The sequence below is a fragment of the Anarhichas minor genome, unplaced genomic scaffold (genome assembly GCF_050575085.1).
Source record: "Anarhichas minor isolate MPS153535 unplaced genomic scaffold, ASM5057508v1 ptg000174l, whole genome shotgun sequence".
In the NCBI taxonomy this organism is placed as follows: Eukaryota; Metazoa; Chordata; class Actinopteri; order Perciformes; family Anarhichadidae; genus Anarhichas; species Anarhichas minor.
Window position 1 is genome coordinate 103,455 of NW_027466620.1, and position 22,413 is coordinate 125,867.

General features: G+C 43.5%; 2 protein-coding genes across 13 annotated transcripts in view; both read left to right on the top strand.

Annotated features, from left to right (window-relative positions):
- The window catches only part of dlg5a (discs, large homolog 5a (Drosophila)), a 32,044-nt gene extending 24,731 nt beyond the window's left edge, over positions 1-7,313 (top strand). For all 3 annotated transcript variants that reach the window (XM_076085561.1, XM_076085563.1, XM_076085562.1), the window contains 10 exons: positions 197-361; positions 495-678; positions 1,490-1,638; positions 2,302-2,472; positions 2,958-3,148; positions 3,235-3,378; positions 4,133-4,260; positions 4,501-4,610; positions 5,060-5,169; positions 5,271-7,313. In XM_076085561.1, coding sequence (XP_075941676.1) covers positions 197-361; positions 495-678; positions 1,490-1,638; positions 2,302-2,472; positions 2,958-3,148; positions 3,235-3,378; positions 4,133-4,260; positions 4,501-4,610; positions 5,060-5,169; positions 5,271-5,374 — 1,456 coding nt within the window. In that variant the 3' untranslated portion in view covers positions 5,375-7,313. The remainder of the gene's footprint in view (positions 1-196; positions 362-494; positions 679-1,489; positions 1,639-2,301; positions 2,473-2,957; positions 3,149-3,234; positions 3,379-4,132; positions 4,261-4,500; positions 4,611-5,059; positions 5,170-5,270) is intronic.
- Positions 7,314-11,396: 4,083 nt separating this feature from the next.
- The window catches only part of kcnma1a (potassium large conductance calcium-activated channel, subfamily M, alpha member 1a), a 121,227-nt gene continuing 110,210 nt past the window's right edge, over positions 11,397-22,413 (top strand). For all 10 annotated transcript variants that reach the window (XM_076085571.1, XM_076085567.1, XM_076085575.1 and 7 more), the window contains exon 1: positions 11,397-12,562. In XM_076085571.1, the coding sequence (XP_075941686.1) occupies positions 12,272-12,562 (291 nt within the window). In that variant the 5' untranslated portion in view covers positions 11,397-12,271. The remainder of the gene's footprint in view (positions 12,563-22,413) is intronic.

The following is a 22,413-nucleotide window of genomic DNA, read 5'->3' on the forward strand; positions in this document are numbered from 1 at the left end:
TGGCCAGGAGTTCTCTAAATGCATTTGTAGTTTATCTTTTTTCGAGATGATACATTTTAATTGCATTCACACTTTATTTTTATTTTTTTTTTTTTAGCTGAATGGACACAAAAGGAGTCTCTGAAATGGCAGATGTTCACCCAGGTGCATTTTATTGATTGAGTCAAACCTTTCCTGTTTTTGACTTTCGGTGCAGCTCCCGTCTGGAGCCGGTCAGTACTCAGTCGACTCCCCAGGGGAGCGGAGCCGCCACCCCCGACAATCACTCCACCATCGATACGCTCAGCGAACAGGACGAGGGCACGCTCACTCCTTCCTCCAAGCAGACCACACCCACTACCAGCCCCCACAATTTCATCAGGTAAACCTCTACACAAACAATGACAGAAGATAAAACAACCCCACCATAACTGTGTGTTTGGATGTCAAAGAAATACTTGCTCCATGCCCACACCATTACACTCTAGTAACTGTCTAAATGACTTGTCCTCTAGAATGCCGTCTGGGGGCAGCAGGATGGTGGGTGAGCCACGGCTTGTGACGGTGCGCAGGCCTGGGGTGGAGGTCGGAGTCGCACTCTGCGGAGGGAACCTACGGGGCGTCTACATAGAGAGCCTGGATGAGGACAGTCCTGCCAGAGGCCCTGATGGTCTGCTTCCTGGGGACCTCATTCAGGAGGTGTGGACTCGTGCACCTCTGCTTTTACTCAAACACGCACGCATAGACACCTGTTGCCTAGGAATTTCATAATGCACGTCGTTCACTAACACCGTAGCAAGTGGCCAATATGTTTTTGTCATATTTACAATAACTTGAGTACTTTTATTCTGTCAGATGTGTAACTGGAGAGACGGATCTTTTTCAGTGGGAGTTTTATACGATTTCACAAATGGAATTGCTGTGGATTTTCAGTAGAGTTGTAGGTGTAATATCGGGTATTTGAAGTGATCTCAAAGCTGAACTCCTCTAATAAGGCGTTGCAAAGCTTTGTGTGCTTTTGTTATTGTGGACTCGAGCGCTGCCAGACGCCGCTGGCATTTCTATTTTCCTGCCCGTCTTTGTTCCTCATTGATCTTCTCCTCCTCTGCGTTCTCTCTCACTCCTCGTTGGTGATCCATCCCAAACACCGCAAACTCATAACAGACAATTCGTGGCATGCTCCCACTTAGCTCTCAGCCACAAAGGGCTTTGCTATCCGAAATTGCAATGCGGCTTTGTCATTAGGCGGCACGGCATCAGCCTGTCCTTCATCCATCTTTTTTTGTTTTCTTCCCCAAATCAATACTGCGACACTTCAGCACGGCTGAAAGCTTGGAGGAAAATGTAGCTGTTTACTAGTGGAGCCTTCACAGGCATTGCGAATTAATATACAGATGAGTGGAGACAATCCCCAAATTTCTCTGCTCCTCAGCCTGAGTTTGTCTTATTTTTCATGATGTGAAGTTCACTTTCCCTTCCCCCCCCATTCTCATCACCTCTTGTCTTTCAGTACAACTCGGTGAATATGAAGAATAAGACGGCAGAGGAGGTGTACGTCGAGATGCTGAAACCTGCGGAGACGGTCACATTTAAGGTTCAGCATCGGCCAGATGACTTCAGCACGCTCAAGGACGTTCCAGGAGATGGCTTTTATATTAGGTGCATACATATATGACACATGCACACAGATCATTGTCGGACGTTTATTTGTAACCGCTCTGTATAAAGACCACACTGATTTACCCCCAGCAGCCTCATCTCTGTCCATGTTACTATATATAGAACCACCACTGGAGCGCCCCTTGGACAAGTTGGAATCTTTCTCTAACCAATTATCCCAGATCCACCGAGTGACTGCAATGCTGCGAATCAGACCACAAATTTAGGTTATCCAATCTCTGTACTCCCTACGCAGCAGACCCAACACCTCATCCGTTTTAGTGCTCTGTGTTTTCTCGGCCATTAGAAAACACTGGAAAGTGAAGCTCTAAAATAGTCACGTTTTGTTGTTGGGTGTCTGTCGGGGCATGTTGCCTCAGCTGCCGCAGTCACTTGTCATATAGGCAAGTGTGCTTGTGATGTCATCCGCAGTAAATACACTCGGCCTGCCTGGCTGTCACGGGCTGCTCGTTAATGACTTTTGAGGCTCCAACAAGAGGCGAGCAAGGCCTATATTGTCAGTAAATGAACGTTCTCTAATCTTTTCTCACCCTTCACAGCTTTCTTGTCTGGTACCTCACCTGCTCTCTGACTTCATCAACTTCCGCTCCCTCTTTCTGCCCTACTCGTCATAACTCCCCATTCGTCTCTCCCTCTCACCAGAGCACTTTACGACCGCGTGGGGGAGGCCGAGGGGGACCTCAGTTTTAAGAAGGATGACATCCTGTACGTGGATGAGTCTTTACCAAAGGGCAGCTTCGGGACGTGGATTGCCTGGCAGCTAGATGAGAACGCACAGCAGATCCAGAGGGGGCAGATCCCCAGCAAGTACATGTGGGTGGAGAATGCAATGCTTACACACTTCCATTTTTGAACTTGAGGACAGTTTGTAACTGCTGTCACAACAAGCTGTGCCATACTGCTGCAATATAGGAATCGTATGTAACGTCGCTTCTCCTCCATATGTTTTAGACTGCACTTCTGTATTTACTGCAAGGTCATGTTGTCCTCTGAGTGTCTCTGGAAACGTGCATTAATGTTACAAAACATTTCCTTTTTTTAATGTGGTTGTTCTCAGACTGTGCCTGAAGGGCCAGTAATCAATAACAATACATTCTAAACAAATGCTAAAATCAATAAAGATTTATTATTCTGTTCAACCAACCCTTACTCTCAGAACTACCTTAGTACAGCAAACTAAGACAATCCTCACAAGTGAAAATGTTGTTTTTTAAAAGTCCTACTTTTCTACACTGATGCATACACAGCTGTGGATCCACTTCAATTAAATCTGTGTGTGTGTGTGTGTGTGTGTGTAGGATGGACCAAGAGTTTTACCGCAGACACAGTGTGACAGAAATGAAGGAAGACTCCGGTAAGACTCTCTCTGCAGCGGCCCGCAGATCCTTCTTCAGGAGGAAACAGAAACACAAACGCAGCAGCTCCAAAGACAGCAAAGAAATGGTGGCTCTGGACGCCATCAGCACAGACTCCATCCCCTTCCTTGATGGTGAGAGGAAATATTTAATCAAAATAGCATCGTGTAAATCCTCGCCAAAATGGATATTTGATTGATCGGCGTGTTCTTTGTGTCAGACTGTGTGAGCCTGGCATACCAGCGGGTCCAGAAGGTGGAGTGCAGCTCTCCCCGACCGGTACTCGTCATTGGGCCGCTCACTGACGCCGTCAAGGAGATGCTGGTCAAAGAGTCTCCTGGGAAGTTCTGCAGATGTGTACTGGGTGAGATCATCTGATCCAGATGTTTGTCAGTCCTACAAATCAGGGGGAATATATATATATATATATTGCGTATGGTTGGTCATCATTTCTATTTTTATATCGTGGTCACTTGAGATCGCCAGGGGCAGCGGGAGTAGGGGGTGGGGGGAGTTATGTCACAGCATGCTCGTGAAATGCCAACATGGGAAGCTTAGTCTTATGCCTCATTTCCACTGCATGGTTCGGCTCGTCTACACTCCCTTTTGAAACCAGGTTTTTTTTTGGGTTAGATGCCTAGAGTAAGGTCCGTGGTTAACACAAGCTTTTAGATTTTAACTGTTGTTCTACGACGTAAAAGAATCGACTCAAATTCAAGAGTGGGGTATTTACTGACGTATTTTATTTGTCTTAAAAAAGGTTGTGGCTCAATGAGATTACAGAGTTTGTTGGGGACATTAAACATCATCAGGCCGACTAGTCAGCATTATCTAACATTAGCTTTTTGCGACTGTACTCAAGCTTCAATAATCACAAAAGCTGGTAGATAAAATCACATCAATATCAGTGTAGGAACAACCCCTTTAATTGTCAATACATCCGATCGCCAATCGAAAAAAAGCCTAGTAGTGCATCTACATTCTTAAAAACTGTACGATATTTCTGCATCTTGAATAAACCTTAAGGGTTGAAGAAATGGGAGGGTTTGTACAGTAGTTGGTAAAAATGTCATTTGCATCATGTGATTTCTCATGAACTCTTTCTGTCATGTCTTCAGAGGTGATGAAGGCATCCCAGCAAGCCATCGAGCGGGGCGTCAAAGACTGCCTCTTCATTGACTACAAGCGCAGGAGTGGCCATTTTGATGTGACCACTGTTGCTTCTATAAAGGAAATAACCGATAAGGTATTAGCCAGTGCTTTTCTTTCTCTCGAAATTTTCTCAGGAAAGATGAAGTAGATTTAATTTGTCTTTAATCTCTGCTCAAGATAAGATATCGCTATCGCAGCGCTTTCATCTTAGATGGCGATTTAACGAAAGGAGAAAAAATTCCTGCTCATAACGGCAAGTGTCAATTGTTGTCGAGCCTTTTGAAACGAAGAGCTGAAGTTGTTGGTCGTGTGTTCTTTCTTCTTTCTGATGCAGGGCTGTCACTGCTTGCTCGACATCGCCCCGCACGCCATCGAAAGGCTCCACAGCGTTCACATTTATCCAATTGTTGTCTTCGTCCGCTACAAAAATGCAAAGCAGATCAAGTAAGTAGCATTTCTTTGAACCACATGCACTGTCCGGGTGACACCCCCACCCTGTGTGTGTGTGTGTGTGTGTGTGTGTGTATATATATATATATATATATATATGGATGAGTGGATGGAGCAGGATAAGCCTTCACACTCTCCATCCCACCATGAACCCTTTGGCGCGTCTGTCAAAGCACTGCATCCCACCACAAACTCAACCATAATCCCAAACAGCTGTTCTTTCATTTCAAAATAAAGTCTCTCAGTGCAAGGGTTGTATCCCTTCTTCACGTCGTATTTGTTGTATTTTATGTATGTCTTGCCAGGATTCATCAGACATTGTATGATTGAAAGCTTAATTAGACACAATTTAAATTAGAGGAACATAGGAGTTCATTGGTTTTGGATTCATACCTTAAATGCTCTAATGACTATTCTGATTTTTTTTTTTTTCTTTCTCACAGGGAGCAGAAAGATCCGGTTTATCTGCGGGACAAAGTATCTCAAAAACATTCCAAGGAGCAATTTGAAAGTGCGCAGAAGATAGAGCAAGAGTACAGCAAGTTCTTCACAGGTTCGTATACAATCAGAAAACCGACATGAACCACAAAAAATATGCCTATTATGTGAGTCAGACTTTATTTGCGCTGTAATAAATGTTCCCTTTGCTTTCAGGTATTGTCCAGGGCGGCACCCTCCCTTACATTTGCACTCAGATCATCACTATAGTTGATCAAGAACAAAGTAAAGTCCTGTGGACTCCACTCGGCTGCCCCTAGAGGAAACCAGCTGCCACTACAGCAAGCTGCGGCTTTCATCTCCATTCCCCAAACACTAATTAACCCTTTCACACTATACCAATAGGTACACTACAGTGAGCTAGTTATGTAAATTATTGATATTTTTTTATTTTGTCTTTGTCTTGATTTATAGTGTGCTTCCGGAGCGGGTTAGTAGCACTGGATCTCGACGTTAAAAGTTCAGTCAGTCTTCCCTAAGGGATTCTGGTGGTGTATTTGTAATGCTGCATTATAGGCGTCCGTTTACAGTCAAAAGACGAGTCTGACTATTGGTGTTCAATATTTGCTTGAATGCGTGTCCCTCCCCCCCTGTGTACACAAACCTCGACACTAATGAAGTTCAGCCGGCCCCTGACCCTCCCATGTACCAAATGACATTTATGGTTTCCCTACAATTATGCACCCGTGTTGATGACGACTGACAACAAAGTGTGTGTGTGTGTGTGTGTGTGTGAGAGAGAGAATTGTAATGACAATTTAAGTTGAATCATGGTTGTTTGCTCGAATGAATACGACGCTATAGAAATGGAATGCCAGGATCAGACATCACATTCCTCGTGGTGTGTCATCACAAAAGTGCAAAAAGCATCAAACCCCCTGAAGTATGTAGCCGTGGTCTCACTGAACCGGACTGCCAGCGGTGACGGCCATGAAAACTCCAAAAACACACCGATGTTTGCTCTATGCATTGTGTTTCTATAGCAGCTGGGTGTGCGGACAGTTTAATGGGCCTTTCGGAAGTGCCTTTGGAGAACAACACTGATCTGAAACCATCCCCTGGTCACGTATAGCCAGAGCATTAAGAGGACCTTTTGAAAGTTTCTCTTCCACATTCAATGCATCATTTCCCCCGTGGCAGACGAGATGACTTTAGGGGCTGATTTTAGACCAGTACAGCGTAGAGCGCGTGACAATGGTGAGGTTTTGAGGGTCGGCCCAAAGCGGCAGCCAACGGGTTAACTCCTCAGAATGCACTCCAGGGCTAGACAGACCACTGTGTAACTATCATTCTATCTCTTTAACATATATTTAACAACAATATAGAGTATAACATATACAGTATGCAGATACATCTGGAAAAAAAGAAACAAATATATATAAATATATATTACATGTATTTTTACTAGTTCATACGCCTAGGAACGTCTGGCGGTCAAGTCATGTCTTAGCAGGTATTAGCATGTTTTTTAAAGAATTTATTTTTGTTTTTTGTGGTTGGTTATCAGTCACTTGTCGACGTACTCATTAAAAGAGACACTATGAAGCAAAATGTGCAGGGGTAATATCTTAAAGGATTTTCCTCTGATCTGTTTAAATGTTAGTGACTTTTCATTGTTATTTAATTGTATTTTTTATTCAGGAGGCAACAAATATTCTGCCCTTCCTCAACCATATCCTGTATCTTATTGTGCCAAAATCCACTAAGGCAACTTTATCCTTATATTTCTGTTTTGCACTTGTTTATCTGTTAACCTTAAACATAACTGTTCCTAGGTTTCCAGTAGACTACGAATAGGTACTATAATTTCTTCTGTAACTAATTCACGTTTTTATCTGTCACATCAGTTCCTTACATTTCATTGATGGCCTTTTATTCTTAATTGGGAAAAAAAAGGATCACTTCTTATTTGAATTATTAAAAAGGGATCTATTCTTGCACAGTTTTTCAAAGGAAAATTGGTCCACAAGTTTGACTATTGGGCTGAAAGAGTAAGCAGAAGCCAACTGTAATGTTACTATTTTTCTGAGTAGATAGCATATGGTAGAGCGAGAGCGGGATGCAACGTGAAATTGTTGTATTTTTAGAAAGAGTCTACAGTAGATGCCAGGTACTGATGAACTTTTCTTTTATTAAAAAGAATGTGATTTGTATGTTGAGACATTAACATGAGAATAAAACTCATTTTCTCTATCACAATACGAACTAAGTCTGATATTTATTCCTCCCACACCCTGTTGAGTGACATTTTACAGTACAGACTTACTGTAAGCTATACTGTGTTTTTCTGACATTGTAAAATAACTTATTCTTTCCTCTAAAATTCCCAATTGTTACTCTCTTGTCCTGCTGTACCTACATTTTAATACCAGTAAGGAGCTGGTAAGTATCTTATTTGTAGGCTATTGATATTTCACTTAAGTTAAGAGGAACTGCATGATAAATCAGGAGACTATATGGACAGGCGGTGTTATAAAGTGCTACCAATATACAGTTATATAGCTTATAGGTTCACCAATATAGGTTTAAAAAGTGAGATAACTCTCAACTGGCTGCTCTGTCTCCGCCTTTTTATTTAGGTTTGGTTTTCAAGACGTACAAGAAACTCTGTAAATGTCTCGCTGAAATGTGACAGTGTCCTTCAGAGATGTGGCCTAAAAGGATGAAAGGGAATCCATTTTGCTGAAAGCAGCATAAATGAAAAAGCGGGCGGATGAAATAGCCTTCACTTTCTGAATTGAGATAAGTGACAATATCTGCCAGCATATCAGAGAGCGAGGGCGATAAAGATGTGGCCTTGCCACATCTTTATATATACACTTTTTAAGTGCTGTGGCTCCATTTCTTTTTTTCTCAGCAGCACTACAATCATACATCAAGCTTTGCAGTTTGACGGCAACAGGTCAGTGAGTGCTGTCTTCTTCACACTAAAACATTAAGACCAACGTGCCCCAAAAGGATTTTGGTGATTATCTTGATCCTAAGGGATCTTTCAATCTAATATCTGAATCACTTAAGTGACTTAATTTAATCAGGTTGTCTTATTGTGATCATAATCTCTTAAACGGGGTAAGAGTAGAGAACACAGATGTGTGAGCACCCATCTCCTCACGCATGCTCTGCATTGATTGTACAAAATATCACTGGTGATGAATGATATGTTATCTAAAGCAATATGTGTAATTCAGCATAGCAGTTTTAGCCTTATTTGACACCACTTGATGGCATGTTACTTCGCTTTTTTCACCTTTTTTTTAGGGGTACAAACACCACCAATAAAGCTTTATTTTGTTTGCAATCACTGTCCATGAATACTTTATTTTCAAAACTACCAATATGCTGCTTAATTATCCTTATCATATGATCTGTCGGATGAATGTCGTCTACCGGCAGCAGAATTACTTTCCTGCTCCAGTTAATTTTTCTAATACACGCATTTTCATTCCTACTGGAAATATGAGGGAATTCACACAAATATGAAGAACCTTTTTCAAAAATGATGTATGTTTTTGGTGAAAAACAAATGCATCAGATATGGATTTTCATAAAAAAATGAAAAATATGGCAGATTTACCTTGAATCATTGTCCTTTATTGGCTATTCCTTCTCCGCATGTCACTACTCACGTGATCCCTTCAGAGTTACACTAAGCTTTTTACTCCTAAATTTGCACTCTCAATGCAACTCTTATGAGGCTGATGAACGTGTGCCCAGGCTTATAGGAACATGATGAACACATACTCGGTCTACACTCCAAGAAAAACTTCTAATTCTGCAATATTCTACGAGAGTTGTTTTCCATGCAATTGGACAGCCTGTAGCTACACCAGATCTCGCTGGTTGATTGGGCGCCTTTAGCCCAAAGGTTGTTTCCTCCGAGTGCCGCATCAGGGGGTCACATGGTCCTCCAGCCAATGATGTCACTTTGCACAGTGGAGGAGTACCCTCCAGCTGCCTGTCGGCTTCATTGGGGCAAGAGAGCACCCAGTGTCTCCAAAACATCCACCAATGCCTCAAACTCCCTGCTACCCAGGCCTAATTGTTCAAGCTTGTCAATGCTCTCCAGAGAATGTCGCTCAAGGTTTGGGTCACTCATTTCTTCACTATACTTTAAGTTCAGGTCTGCTGTATCGTGCTCCTATTCTTAATGTCCTCCAAGTACCCTCTTCCCTGTTTTAGAAAGGGCTAGGGTCTCCAGCTCTCCTGGTGAGGTGTCTGTTTCAAGACAGCTGCTGACAGCTCAACTGAACTTGAGAAGTCTCACGTCTGACAGCAAAGGATCTTTGTAGTCCACACTGGCAAGCCGTGGCCTTTCCCATCTCTGAGTGCATGATGGGATGAGTTTGTCCGGTTCAGCCTTCTGCTGGTTCTCCAGCACATTACCTCATCAGCCTCTCAAAATGTCCTGTGGGATTACCACCTGACATGCTCTCGTGTTAATCTCCTCATCTGTCAGCACTGAGACCCTCCGGTTAAAGTTCTGCTGGCCCACAGGAACCGCTCGCCCAACAGCTGGCCTTTCATGGGGGATGATCAATTTAAGTCCCTGCTTCTGCTGCCAGCAATAAACGGCAGCAAGATTTATTATGACACACGACGTATGTAGCATGTGTTGCTGATGCTCTCACTTTCTGTGTCCTCTCTATAGCGTATTGTTGCCTCGGAGGTTGGATCTCAATAGGCTTGTTCACAGAGTATGGAGTAAGATTCCCTGTTGTTTACAGCATGAATGATGTGCCAATATATTTGTAAATTAACCTGTGATTTACACCTCACTTGTTCCCTGAAAACAACAGGATTCATTGAATAAAGATGAGCATTAGTAAAACACTCATGAGGCATTGGAACTATCGTCTTTAATAATTCCTGACTAGTATCACCTTGGTTCTAGCATGAACGTAATTTTCTCATTAAAATGTTGCAGTGCTTGAAAGAATACAAATGGAGGTATAGGTGCTCCATGACACTGCTGTAGAGCAGCATTGTTTGTGCTTAATGTGACCAGTTCACCATTTTACCAGCAGGAGGACATCTTCAGAGCTGCTCTACATGGGCCCATTCTAATAGCTATTCTAAAGGTAAAACCTAAAAGATTACACTTTCTGATTTTAATGTTGGTGTTTGGCTGCAGGGCCATTCTGAAGCAAACTGGATGCAAATGATGTGGATGAAATTATGGGACAAGGATCATGTCACAAACATTCAAAACGTGTTGCATCTGAGTTTATTTTTATTTGGTAAAAATGTGGACAGCAGTGTTGACCTGTTGAAGTCCAAATGCTTGCATAGACACTCATAACTCTGACGTTGTGCTATAATTTACAGATTTCCTTGTCTTTGGTCTTTTACAGTTCCCTCCCTCCCAGGTTAAAGGATTCTGTTACAGAAGCTATTTCTGTAGAAGCGCTACTATTTCCCAGACAATAAATTACCATCACAGAACATAAATCACACGTCTTCGCCACACCTTACTTCGGCATATTTACTTTCCAAATGATCTGTGCTTGAGAAGCAATAATAATTCCACATTCATGGGACATTTATTAGGTAACTTATAAGTATACTTAAATAGTTGCTGATATTGGTGATACATTAGATCCTAGAGCCTTGTGGACAGATTATTGAGGGTTTATTGCAAACAATCTCCAAGAAGTCCGGGGCCTTGTGACACCGGTGGCTGTGTGGTGTGCACCTGCCTGGTCTGGCGCACATGGTTCAGTGGTTATTCAGGGCCCCGTGCCAGCTGTTTCCCCATATCCTTTGGTCTGGCTGACTACTTGAGTCATGCTTCACCAATTCACACCTGTTTTTGACCTAATATGTGAGCTAAAAGTGTAAGGATATTACTGTAATTGACCGGAAAAGGACATTCATGACAAGCACCCTGTGTGTGTGTGTGCGTGTGTTTGTGTGTGTGTGTGTGTGTGTGTTTACACGTGTGGGTATTTATTGAAGTCCATTTTCACCTTCTCACCATCTCAGCCATGGGTGACAAGCCACAGACTCAGTAATTGAACAAGGGGAGCACTACCCTTAATGACAAGTCAGTGCAATAGGATCCCTACAGCGTGACAGTGTTGGAATCAATGAAGAGTAACCTCACTTTATATTGTCGTTTGATATCCACACTGTCATCACGACATTTCCTATGACTCATCATTTCATGTGATGTTTATATAGGCTGCTATAATCCTTAAATGCATCACTGATAGATATAGCTTGCTTTCCACAGCCTCCTCGTTTTTGTTTTTTTTGAGACGTGCGTCACTCATTGGCGCGCATCAAAGACGCAGAGGCGCAATTGTAGACCGAGGTCTGCGCAGACCGGTCGGCATTTGGAATAAACGTCGTCGCAGTATCACTGCCCTCTGTCTATCTTTACCTATTATAAGCGCGTCGCTCCGCCCTCCTACCTGTAAATCTGCCCGCTCTCCTCTGGAGCGCATCTGACAGGCGCTCTCTCTCAGCTGGCCGCTCCGTGCCAGGGCTGCGGGGGATCGAATGGAGACAGTGACATCCACCCGAGCGCTCGTCCTTTTTACGCAGAATTGACAACGAAAACGCCCGCAAGACAGTCAACCAATTGTAGAATTAAATGATCTTTCTATCGGTTTTTTCTTTTTGTTGCCACTCGTTCACAGTCGATTGACGCGTAAAGAAAGTGAAATCGATCGATCGAATTCACCGCCTGCTTATTGACAAGAATCCCGTGCATGGAAGACGGCTAGAGAAGTCGCCTCGGCCGAGAACAGGCTGCGAACATTTCTCACTGGTTGTGTTTACTACAACTCGACGTATCATTGGCAGCGTCGACGGCTGCAAACGACGCCGTCTTCACCATGGCTTTTGGCGTGAGAGAGCCTGAAAACCCCTCGGACTGAGACGCGGTTAAGATTCGTCAATATTGCGGATTTAAATGCCTCTGTCCAAGGGACACCGACCCGCTATTTTGTTCAGGTTCGCGTGTGCGGTGCCTCACGCTGTCACGAATAAACGATTCATAGGCTGCTAAACTATAGTAAGAGACTACATCGGGTGGGTGAGCACAATTTACAGGGAAAAGGTTTTTATTTTTTATTTATTTTTTGGTTTGTCTCGAGCAATATGGCTGGTTCGTGGGGCTGGGGACGCTGGCACAGGCTCTCCACGGCTCCTAAATGCTAGCTGAGGCAGGTGGCACCGTTCCACATGGAAGCGACAGCTCTATGAGGTCAAGCAATATCAATAATAATCGAAATCCGGGCTCTTCAATCTTAATATCCAAGATGGAAGACGTTGTCATCCCGTTCTCGTCCGAGGTGCCCTGCGACAATAATGGACAGCGCATGTGGTGGGCATTCCTCGCCTCCTCCATGGTGACGTTTTTTGGGGGTCTCTTCATCATCCTGCTGTGGAGGACACTCAAATATATGTATACCGTTTGCTGCCACTGCAACGTCAAACACAAGGTATGGCCCACTGTCAGTTTGTAGATGTGGAAATCTCTTTGAACGCCTCGCACAAAACCGCTGATGCACATAGTGTGCTTTAAAAAAAAAAATGTGACACTGGCCTGACTTCTTGTTCTGTAACGACCTGCATTGTGAACATGACATGCCACTTCGATGGCTTCCTCCTAATCTGCACCCACCAAACGGATATCCAGTGCCAACTGCAGCACTGCCTTTTTATAATGAGTGCATCCCTTGAATACGATTGTTGTTATCCGTTGGCTGTGTTTACCAACTCCCACTCTTGAATGAAGGGGGTGGTGTTGCATGACAGATGCGGGTGGGATGAGAGGAGAGCAGCTCCTTCATTTTATTTTGCTTTGCTTCAACGTGCATCATAGTAGCCCATCCTCATGACACACCAGCTCTTGATTTCTAGGGTGAAAATAGACCTTTCGGGGGGGGGGGGGGGGGGGGGGTACCAGGGTAACATTCCACCAGTGAGACCTGATGAAGTCCATTGGGACTTTAAATGCAGACCCAACGACATCAAGGCTGTCTCCTTCATAGCATGCAACAACTCTGCAAAATATAGTCCATGGAAACATCATTTCTTCTCGCCGCTGTCTGTTATTAACCTTTTTAATTTGTACAGTCAGTGGTTGCTGCAATGTGTCTTTGCTGCACATTGAATATCTTTGCGGGATGATGAAAGTAACCCGTCTGCAGGACTGATGTCGAAATGGGAGGAAAAAGGGTGACTGGCCATTACTTTGCTCGGGGTCGCCTGCTTCAGCGATGAATCATGGCTGATTCACGTGTGTATTAAAGCCTGCTTCATACATGACTCACGCACTTGTGTATAGTGCAAGTGGTCCCCTGGCTGAAGAGAGAGTAATGTTGACTGAACAGAGGGAAATGTTGCTTGGAGTGTGCGAAACATGGTCTGTTCTTTTTCTCGCTTGGAATGAGAATGTTTTATACAAAACAAATAAATAAATTAGGTAATGGCAAGTGAGTCTGTCATCAGCATTAAGCACAAAGGGGTTGAAAAGAGGAAGGTGTGACAATGATGGCTGGAAGAAGGAGGGAGCAACGGTGAGCTCCCTCATCCTTTTGAGCCGTGCCCCTCCTGCTGCTCGTCTCCCATGTCCTTTTCGTTGGCCTTGGCCCTTTTCTGCCCGTGTCTGTTTGGTATTATGACAGGTGGAAGACAGGGCATAGAGTCATCCTCCTTAAACTGACAAAAACAGCAGAAAATAGCCTCCATTGCTCTGCTTAAAGCCACTGAACACCAATTTGATCGTTTCAAATGTGATATTGCATACATTTATGAATTATGTAAATGGTTTATCTGAGAGATATTCTAAATAATAGTGGTACTTCATTTCGTCCATATCTCCCAGCCCCACACTTGCCAATGTGCACAAAAAAAAAAAAATCCCATTACAGATTATGTTCAATTAAGCTGTGATGGAACTAGATTTTGGATAGGACGTGAACATACACAGATTGTCCAGCCCGGCTCTTGGCTGCATATTGAAAAACACAAGTTGACATTTACATGATATCAGATTTAAAATAGGCCAAATTGTCCCGTCTAAACAGCTCCTATTTACATTGAGAGATAACTCCTGTTATGCTATTTGGGTTATTACTTGGCTGTCGGCCTCATGTCAGTTTGTCACGCTCATGAATCCCATGTATTAGAGAAGGCACCCAACCGTATGCCATCCTGCATATACTTCTAACCGTCTTGCTAGGAAAGTGATGGAAGTAAACCATGCAATTATAATGAGGTATCCATCTTGTGACTGCTGGTGGGTATCTGGTTGCGTCTCATCTCTTGCAAAAGAGGAGAAACTGGGATAAAATGAAAGCACGTTTCAGTTTGCACTCCCTCCCCTGTGCTGCTGTGTTGCTGTGCGTGTAGAAAGGCAGAGCCGTCCCGTTAGGTGACTTTGGTTGGCTTGACACTTGGCTGCAGAGGGAAAAGGCTTGTTAGGAGTATTAAGAAGGGGGAAACTGGATCTCTGTTCAGCTGACTAGCGCGGCCGGCTAAGTTGCATTGTGTCAGAAACAGGATATATAGTTGGCGTTGAGGGGCGGTGGGCTTTCTCTGGACAGTACTGGGAACCTGGAATCAGAGGCAAGGAAATGGAGGTGGAAACTCTGAGAGAGAGAGAGAGAGAGAGAGACACAGGAGGAAGTGGAAACGGGAGGGTGTGAGGGTGTCAGAAGGGTTTTGAGTGGGGGTGTTGCATTGCATGGTGTCCTCCCGTGCTCTGTCATTGGCACACAGCTGTGTCCTAATTCTTTTAAATGGCCCTCTTCTCTGTCAGGATTATAAGGGAGAGGTCATGGGTCATATACATCATGCTGGAGGAAGGAATGAGATAAGTGGATGCAGCAAAGAAAAATTGTGCAGTGCAACTTTTTGAGACTTCTGGACTGTTTAAAGACAGTAGTCTGATGATAACCGGGTATAATCAACTTTTTATCGTTCTAAAACAAGACAGGGAAATCGTATTTGAGACAACAACAACGCAGCTGTTTTATAGTTCTGGTGCCGTCTACCGGGTGGACTAAAAAAGCAACATCAAATGAAATAAACCCACCAAACCCACATTGATTTTCTTTTTTTAACAACTGCGAGTAATGGCAACATTTATGGCACCATTTCTCTGCCGGGTGTTTCAGAGTGCTCCAGTGCCGTTTTTAAACCACATATCAAACACATTTGTTATTGATTTTCCCTACACTACGGCGCTCTGCAAACACCAGTTATCAGGCCGTCTGGATGAGCTTCATTATTTCACTCTCTTTTCACAGTGCAGTCTCGAGACTTCACACATTCTAAATGAAGGGGTTTTCCTACTCGGGGAAAGACTCACTCAGGACAATGCTAATGCATATGCATGACGGGAACGGAAGCACAACCGGTGGAGGAAACCACTTTCATGTTGCAAGGCTTGTTGGCATATACGTCTGCTCTATGTTCCCTTTCTTCTGTGCTGTGCTGCTTCACTGCTGTATGGTTATCTAACGGTCTAGTTTTCTGCTCTGCGTCATGCCACCTCCAGGAGTTCTTATATGATGCCTCTGTTATTTGGGATGCGTGGGGAGGAGGAGTATTGAGGCTTTGCATTTGTGGCCACCAATCTCTGTTCAAACATTGAATGGCACAACGGCTCTCTGAAAACACGGCTTTATTCGAAAATTAGAAATAGCTGACATGGTCTGTTGTCGGGCTGGGGATTTAAAAATGTCTCATTCCAAATAGCTATTTTTTTTATGAGAGCTGAAAGGAATAGTTGATCATAAAAGTATGATCACAAACAGAATATCTTTGGGTTTTGGACTGTTTGTCAGAAACTAAAAACTGATTTTAAGATTTTAAGTTGGCCTTTAGGGGAACTTTTGAAACTTAAAAAAAATGAATAAATGATTGGGCAACTAGTTTTAGTCTTTGTGAGCCGGTAAATAAGGCAGTAGGTAATGTCAGCTAAGTCTTTAACAATAACTTATATTATGCACTATTAGCCGTCATGTGACTGACCAGTTAAAGTGATTTGCTTGCTGAAAAAGTGACATTTTTATGCGGGTGTAATGTAGCTAAGGGTCGCAACTATAGTTTGCGTTACTTTACACAAGAGAGCATTGACAGGTGTTTAGAAGACCGCTTCATCTTCAGGCGAACAGTCTGCAGCTCTGCGTCAGTAAGAGGAGGAGCTGTTGGTGAACTTGAGATGGAGCGGTAACTGGCATCTGTCATAGAGCAGCAAGGAGGCAGACGGTTCAGTCTTCAATGTACATGGAGTGGCTAAAGCACACATCAGCTGCAAACTGGTCCGAACCAACGATACAGAGGCGCACTGTACAAGCCGAGTGTTTCAACCCAAGCACCAAACTACACATTATATCCCTGTGTCATAGTGAGGTATAAATGAGGACTACAAAAATACACCTCCAAACAAGGCTGTTGTACTTTTGTTCAGCCTCCCCCTCACCCCCCTCAGGTGCAACATGGACCGTTTTATATGCACTTTAGAGCCAACAGCCGACAGGATTGTATAGTTGTTTCTCTCCAAACAGCTCAAGAAGAGCGTTGTTGGCGCTACAGTACCTGCTCCGCCTGTACAATCTAATCTTGATACTACCTTTTCTGCAAGTCTTAATGCTATCAACCATACTTTTTTGCCACATGACATTTTGTCTTATACGTTTCTATTTAACAGATACTTACTTGCTACTACTGTCCTCTTTTGCTCCAAGACCATTTGTATTTAGCTCATGCGTTTTCTCATGTTTGTTTGCTGCTCCGCCAGCCCAGTGTCCCCATGGCAATCATGGGATCATTAAAGTTTCATCCTATCTAATGAGAGTTTGATGTGCTGTGCCTTGGTTCTCCTCACTGAGGGCCAGACTCTGCTCCTGCGATGCGACTAATAAAGACGTGTGGGGAGGAAACATCTGGTGCCTATAGGCTCCATTTCCTCTCGCCCTTGTCAGTTTGCAGGTCGAGGGTTTATGATAAAGCACGCCTATGATCACTAAACTACCAACATTAGGACAAATCCATCTTATGATCGGCCGTCTCATGAGATGGCAGCGTTGGTCAATTTTAAATCATCACAAGGCATTTCCATAAATGAAGATTGTGATTGATATTTCATACACGACGGCTTGGCTTTCACTGCAGAGCAATTCATCAAACCTGAGTTTGAAACCCGCCTCGGTGTTCGCATGTGTCCGAGTCTGTGTCTACATTTATGTGACGAGGAAAAGCCCAGACTATGGCAGGGGGAAGGAGGCATGCTGGGACTCTCTTCACTGCGCTTACCTTTTAAGTGGGATGGATTGCGGAGGTTCCTGCAGAGAGGAACTGTTGTGAGCCTGTGTATTCTTTTTTGCTTGGCAACAGACCAGCTGCATTTCGCCAGAGCAGCACGGAGCACACACCCTGACATCAGCTGTCGCTCTCACTACCCTCAGCCTAACTTTGCCCGGCTCGGCCCTCGCTGGCTTATTGGATTCCAGAGCTAATTGAAGAAATGAATCGAGTACACAAAGTACCACTGGATCACACATGACACTTGATAAAGACTTATAGGGCTTCAGCTATCAGTTATTTTAGTAATCAAGTATGCTAACGACTATTCTCTCTTCTAAAATAATATTATCTGTCAAAGCTAAATCCATTTAGTGCATTAAGTGTCATGTTACATTCTTGGTTTCAAGGCTACTAACTTTTTTCACTTCTGTCTCTGAAATTATCTCAACTGTTCCTAAGTCAGTGTAAACTGTCAAAAATTCTAAATGTTATCCTTTTACATTGTCATCTATCGGGGTTATTTGCTATAGTAGATTTAATAATGTATTATAAGCCTTTTAGAGCTAGCGTTAGGGTCATGTATTCAAGTCTCTCTCCAAAACCTCGATTTTACAAGACTACAGTTGAACACATCATGATAACGTTATAATTTACCCTCGCCGTATACTATTGTTTTTATTGATAGAGCTTGAACACATCATAATATAACTCAATGTAACCTCCGTACATTAGCTGCTAGCTCCGTAATTTAGCCAAGCATGACTGTGCCAAACCCTGGAATATGAAGACAATTTGACAAAGTGGCCAAACCGTGGATTTCCTCAGGCAAATGTTTAAGCCCTTAAGACTTGCTGTGCACACGCGGCTATATTCATGTACACTTCCTTAGCTTTCGATGTCATCTCAGGAATGTGTGTGCGTATAGGAGGACCACTATATTCTTGTGACCAGTGGTTGAGTTGCATGTGTCTTGTCATGTGTTGTTGACACTTGATGTGAGTGAGCATGTCTCACAGCTGTCCCGGGGCAAAGCGTGACCAGTTTCCACTACAGCAGGCAATGTCTGTCCCCAGCCCCTCTTATCAGGAGTAGGGCTGCAACTAAAGACATTTTTCACTATCATCAAGTTTGTTGATGAATCGATTATTTATTTAATCTATAAAATGGCAGAAAATTGTTAAAAACGGTCCAAACTCCAAAGATATTCAGTTTACAATGAAACAAAATAGTGGAAAGCAGTAACACAGAGTCAATTTGATGTACGCTTTTAGAAACTTGCTCTGTCCAGCATCACTGATTAACTTTCCATGTACATACTCTAATATGGAGTGTGTGACTCATGGGTTATTCTTTAGCGGAGATCCTCCCTTTAAGGCCCTAATCCCGAATTCTCTGGGCCTGATTTGACGGCCATCTAGGGACAACTGTAGTGTGCCATCTAGGGACAACTGTAGTGTGCCATGCTGATGTATGGTAATTCACAGACAAGGAGAGGCTATATATCAGGCCATACTATGTATATCATGAGGCAGACACAGAGGTCAACCCCCCTTTACCCAAACCGTGCTCCCCGGCTCCCCTGCTGTCATGCTGTTATGTCTTCTTTGGCCAGTCACCGGACTATTAAAAGGACTTCCACGCCCAAGGAACTATTCAGAGGTTAAAGGTTAGAGGGGACGGGTATACCTGGCTCCACATGGGGAATGGTGCGAGACAGGCATTCCCACCATTAGAAATTGCCTTGTCAAACTGGCATGGAAAACCATTTGCGTATAGATCCGGTAGTTGAGACCGGCTAGGCTAAGGAGGCCTGCAAGAGGGAGATAGCTAGCTAGTGCTAGTAGCCAGCAGGATCATGGCTTATGGTTTCTACCAGCTTTCTTCCTCAGCTGTTGTTGTCCTTAAACTGTTTCTCCCTATAGCCAGGCCATAGGAATCATACTAAATGCTTCTGCAGCCATTTCAGCGATTAGACAGAAGAGTTGAGATGATGCTATTTTGATAATCGCATGGACATGTCTTGGTTTGTGTGTTTTCACCGGTATTCAAGCTGTAAATTAAGAAGGATGTCAGCATGTATTTTCCTTACCTGCCAATGGTTCCACTGCAAACTAGTTGATTTTGCATTTTAATCTTCATGCTCACTTATGTTTCTTAAATCTGCAAATGCTTTTTGTATGTGAGAGTGACAGAGAAACGGACGTAAGAATTGTTCAATATAGAGTCTACGTGCACATGCAATGTTTCTCTATGCTGCTGAGATTCTCTCACCAATTGTACACATTAAACTATATGTTCATATCAAGTCAGATTCTTATTTTAGGTTTGTCATACAGAGGTGTTGCAATACTAGAAATGTCCCAACCTTCCATGCCACTGCATGGAATCGCAGCAGCCAGCCAGGCCAGCACGTGCACAGCCCTGGGAGTAGCCTTTTTCTGGTGTGGATTATCAGGCAGAGCCAGCCATCTCCCACTCTCTCCCTCATCTTGGCTCCCCTTAGCTTGCGACCCACCCTTAGAAATCTGGGAAGCCGAGAGAGAGAGAGAAAGATAGAGAGAGAGTGTGTAGAGGACTCGGCAGTGACCTTCAAAAATCTCAGCAGGCGGTGTTTGTGCTTCCTATTTAGAGATCAGCTCTCTCTCTCTTAGTAACATACGTGGCTCTGTGAGGCCAACCCTTTGGGTGAACATACAAGCACATATCAGCTCTCAGAGACGGATAAGGAAGTGTTCGGATTACACGGCACCGCCATCGCCACAGCCCTTCAGCAACCTGTCTCAATTAACCTCCAAGAGGGCTAGGCTAACATGCTAATTGTCATTCTCCTCGCAGGCTAACAGCAGACTCAGGTTTCTCTCTGCGTGCCGGTAATGTGCCTTCATAGCCACTATGCTACAATGTTAAGATTGCACCCCATTTGGCAGAATCCCAGTGTCTATAAGTTAAGTGAGCACTAGACGCTAATAAAATGTTTTTATGGGGAAATACAAGTGTGGCTGACAGAGAAGGGCAGCCTACAAGCAGTATTCTGTTCAGGCACAGTGAGAGGGCCTGCTACACAATGATTTTACCTCTTGACTTCTTCTGACATTTGCCAGTGTGGCTGCGCAGGATGAATAGCCCAGCTGTCAATTAGAAGCCTGGTTTGATGCTTGCAAAATCTGAAATCCCAGAAGGTGCTGCCTCGCTCAGGTTCCGTGTGTTGCTCTGGAAGCCGTGAAATGTATCTCGACACGAACCAAGCAGCGAGTCAAGCGAGACCAATTTCAGACTGACATGAGCTTTGTAAGATGATGAGCCGAGCAGTGAGGCCCGAATGACAGCATGTGTAGACAATCGTATACAGATGATGCACAGAGTGCATGGGTTCATCGCTGAACGCCTCATTAAAGATGGATGATAACGCAGAGCTGCCGTGCTGCTTCTCTGACAGCCTATACCATTGAGATTAAGCAGTGCGGTAATTGGTCAGCCTTGCCTTGCTGCCCTCCAGGGGACCATCGGTAGATACTTTTAATCTGTATTGATTGGTGTTTGTCATATGAATGGAATCATTTTCAAACATCATGGAGGATCACCAATAAGGACAAACAGTGCAGTAGAAGGCCTCGACCAAAGGAATTCATCAACATCATTATTTCGACTAATCGCTTTGTTGATTTAATTGACATAACTGTTTTTCCCCACAAAGAATCACACAAAAACACCACTTTAAATCTTGTGTTTACAAATGTAACTCATGATCTCCTTCACCGATGGTGTGCTTTGAGTGTTGATGTCAGTGATTCTCATAGATAGTTGTATATTCCTGTTTACACCCAACTGCACACAGAGATATGAGAAATATGCACATTTGCATGAACTAGTTTGTCTGATTGTATCTAAAGTCAGAAATATACTTTTTTTTAATCATGCATCTGTTATCGATACGTCTTCAGTGTCAGATGTGATGTCTCCTTCTTTGGTCCTGTCTTGTCAGATGGATTTGCACATTCCTCCCTTTCCTTTCCATAGCTTTAATTGCAGAGACGCTTTTCCTGTGTTACAATGCAAATAGTGTGGTAAATCAATTTAGTGGAGGTCAAGTTACAGAAATGTGGCTGCACGGTAATTATTTGAAACATCCAAAATAGCCTGCGGCATTGTTGACTCTCGGCTTAGAAATGTGTGAGCACAATTGATTCTGAATAGCAGGCAGATGTGTGTATGTATGATAAGAAAGTCATTTGTAAGATTCCTTCAGCACTGATGGTCATTACTGCTCACTATACTATTTTAATGGTATCTTCTTTACCATTGTCAATCAGAATTCCCACCCTGTGCTTCTGGGTAGTTTGTGGTCTGTGTTGAAATGTGCGGTTCAATTATGATGTTGACCAGCGGAGCAGCAGGGATTAGTTCTAATGTTCAGATCGAGACGTGGAATCCAATGGCCGTGGCCACACACACAACAGTTGTGCTCCATCTTTGGCAGGATGTGTTAAACGTAACGGACATTCTGCACAAGTGAAGCCTTTCAGCACCATGGAGAGCTCAGGAAGGGGAGACTGAGCAATGCTTCTCATAAACAAGGATGTGGGGCTATGTCGGCGCTGTTGAGTACTTCAGAAAAAGTCTTGTTTGATATTTCATATCTTTGTTTAAACCATCTAACAGCTTACAGTCTCTAATATATAAAAAATAACATGGGTCTACAGACTTCTCTGTTTGAATGTAATGAATCGAAAGAAAAATATAATTCAATTGCATTTTTTATTAGTCATCCTGCAGCAACAGACTTTGATGAAAATTTTGACTGCTGGGTTTAATTGTTTGCATTGAAACTAAGCAGGCATATGGACAGGTTGACAATATAGCAGTAATGTGGTGGTACATGGAAGTATCTGGATATCCCTTTCCTCAGTACGCAGACATTGAAAGGAGTGCAGTATCTGGTGGTAAACCGGTCAAAAATCAAAGGAAGGGTTCTTGCCTGGCTGACAAGTACAAGTGTTGGACGTAACAAACATACTGATGATACATGCTTACCAGA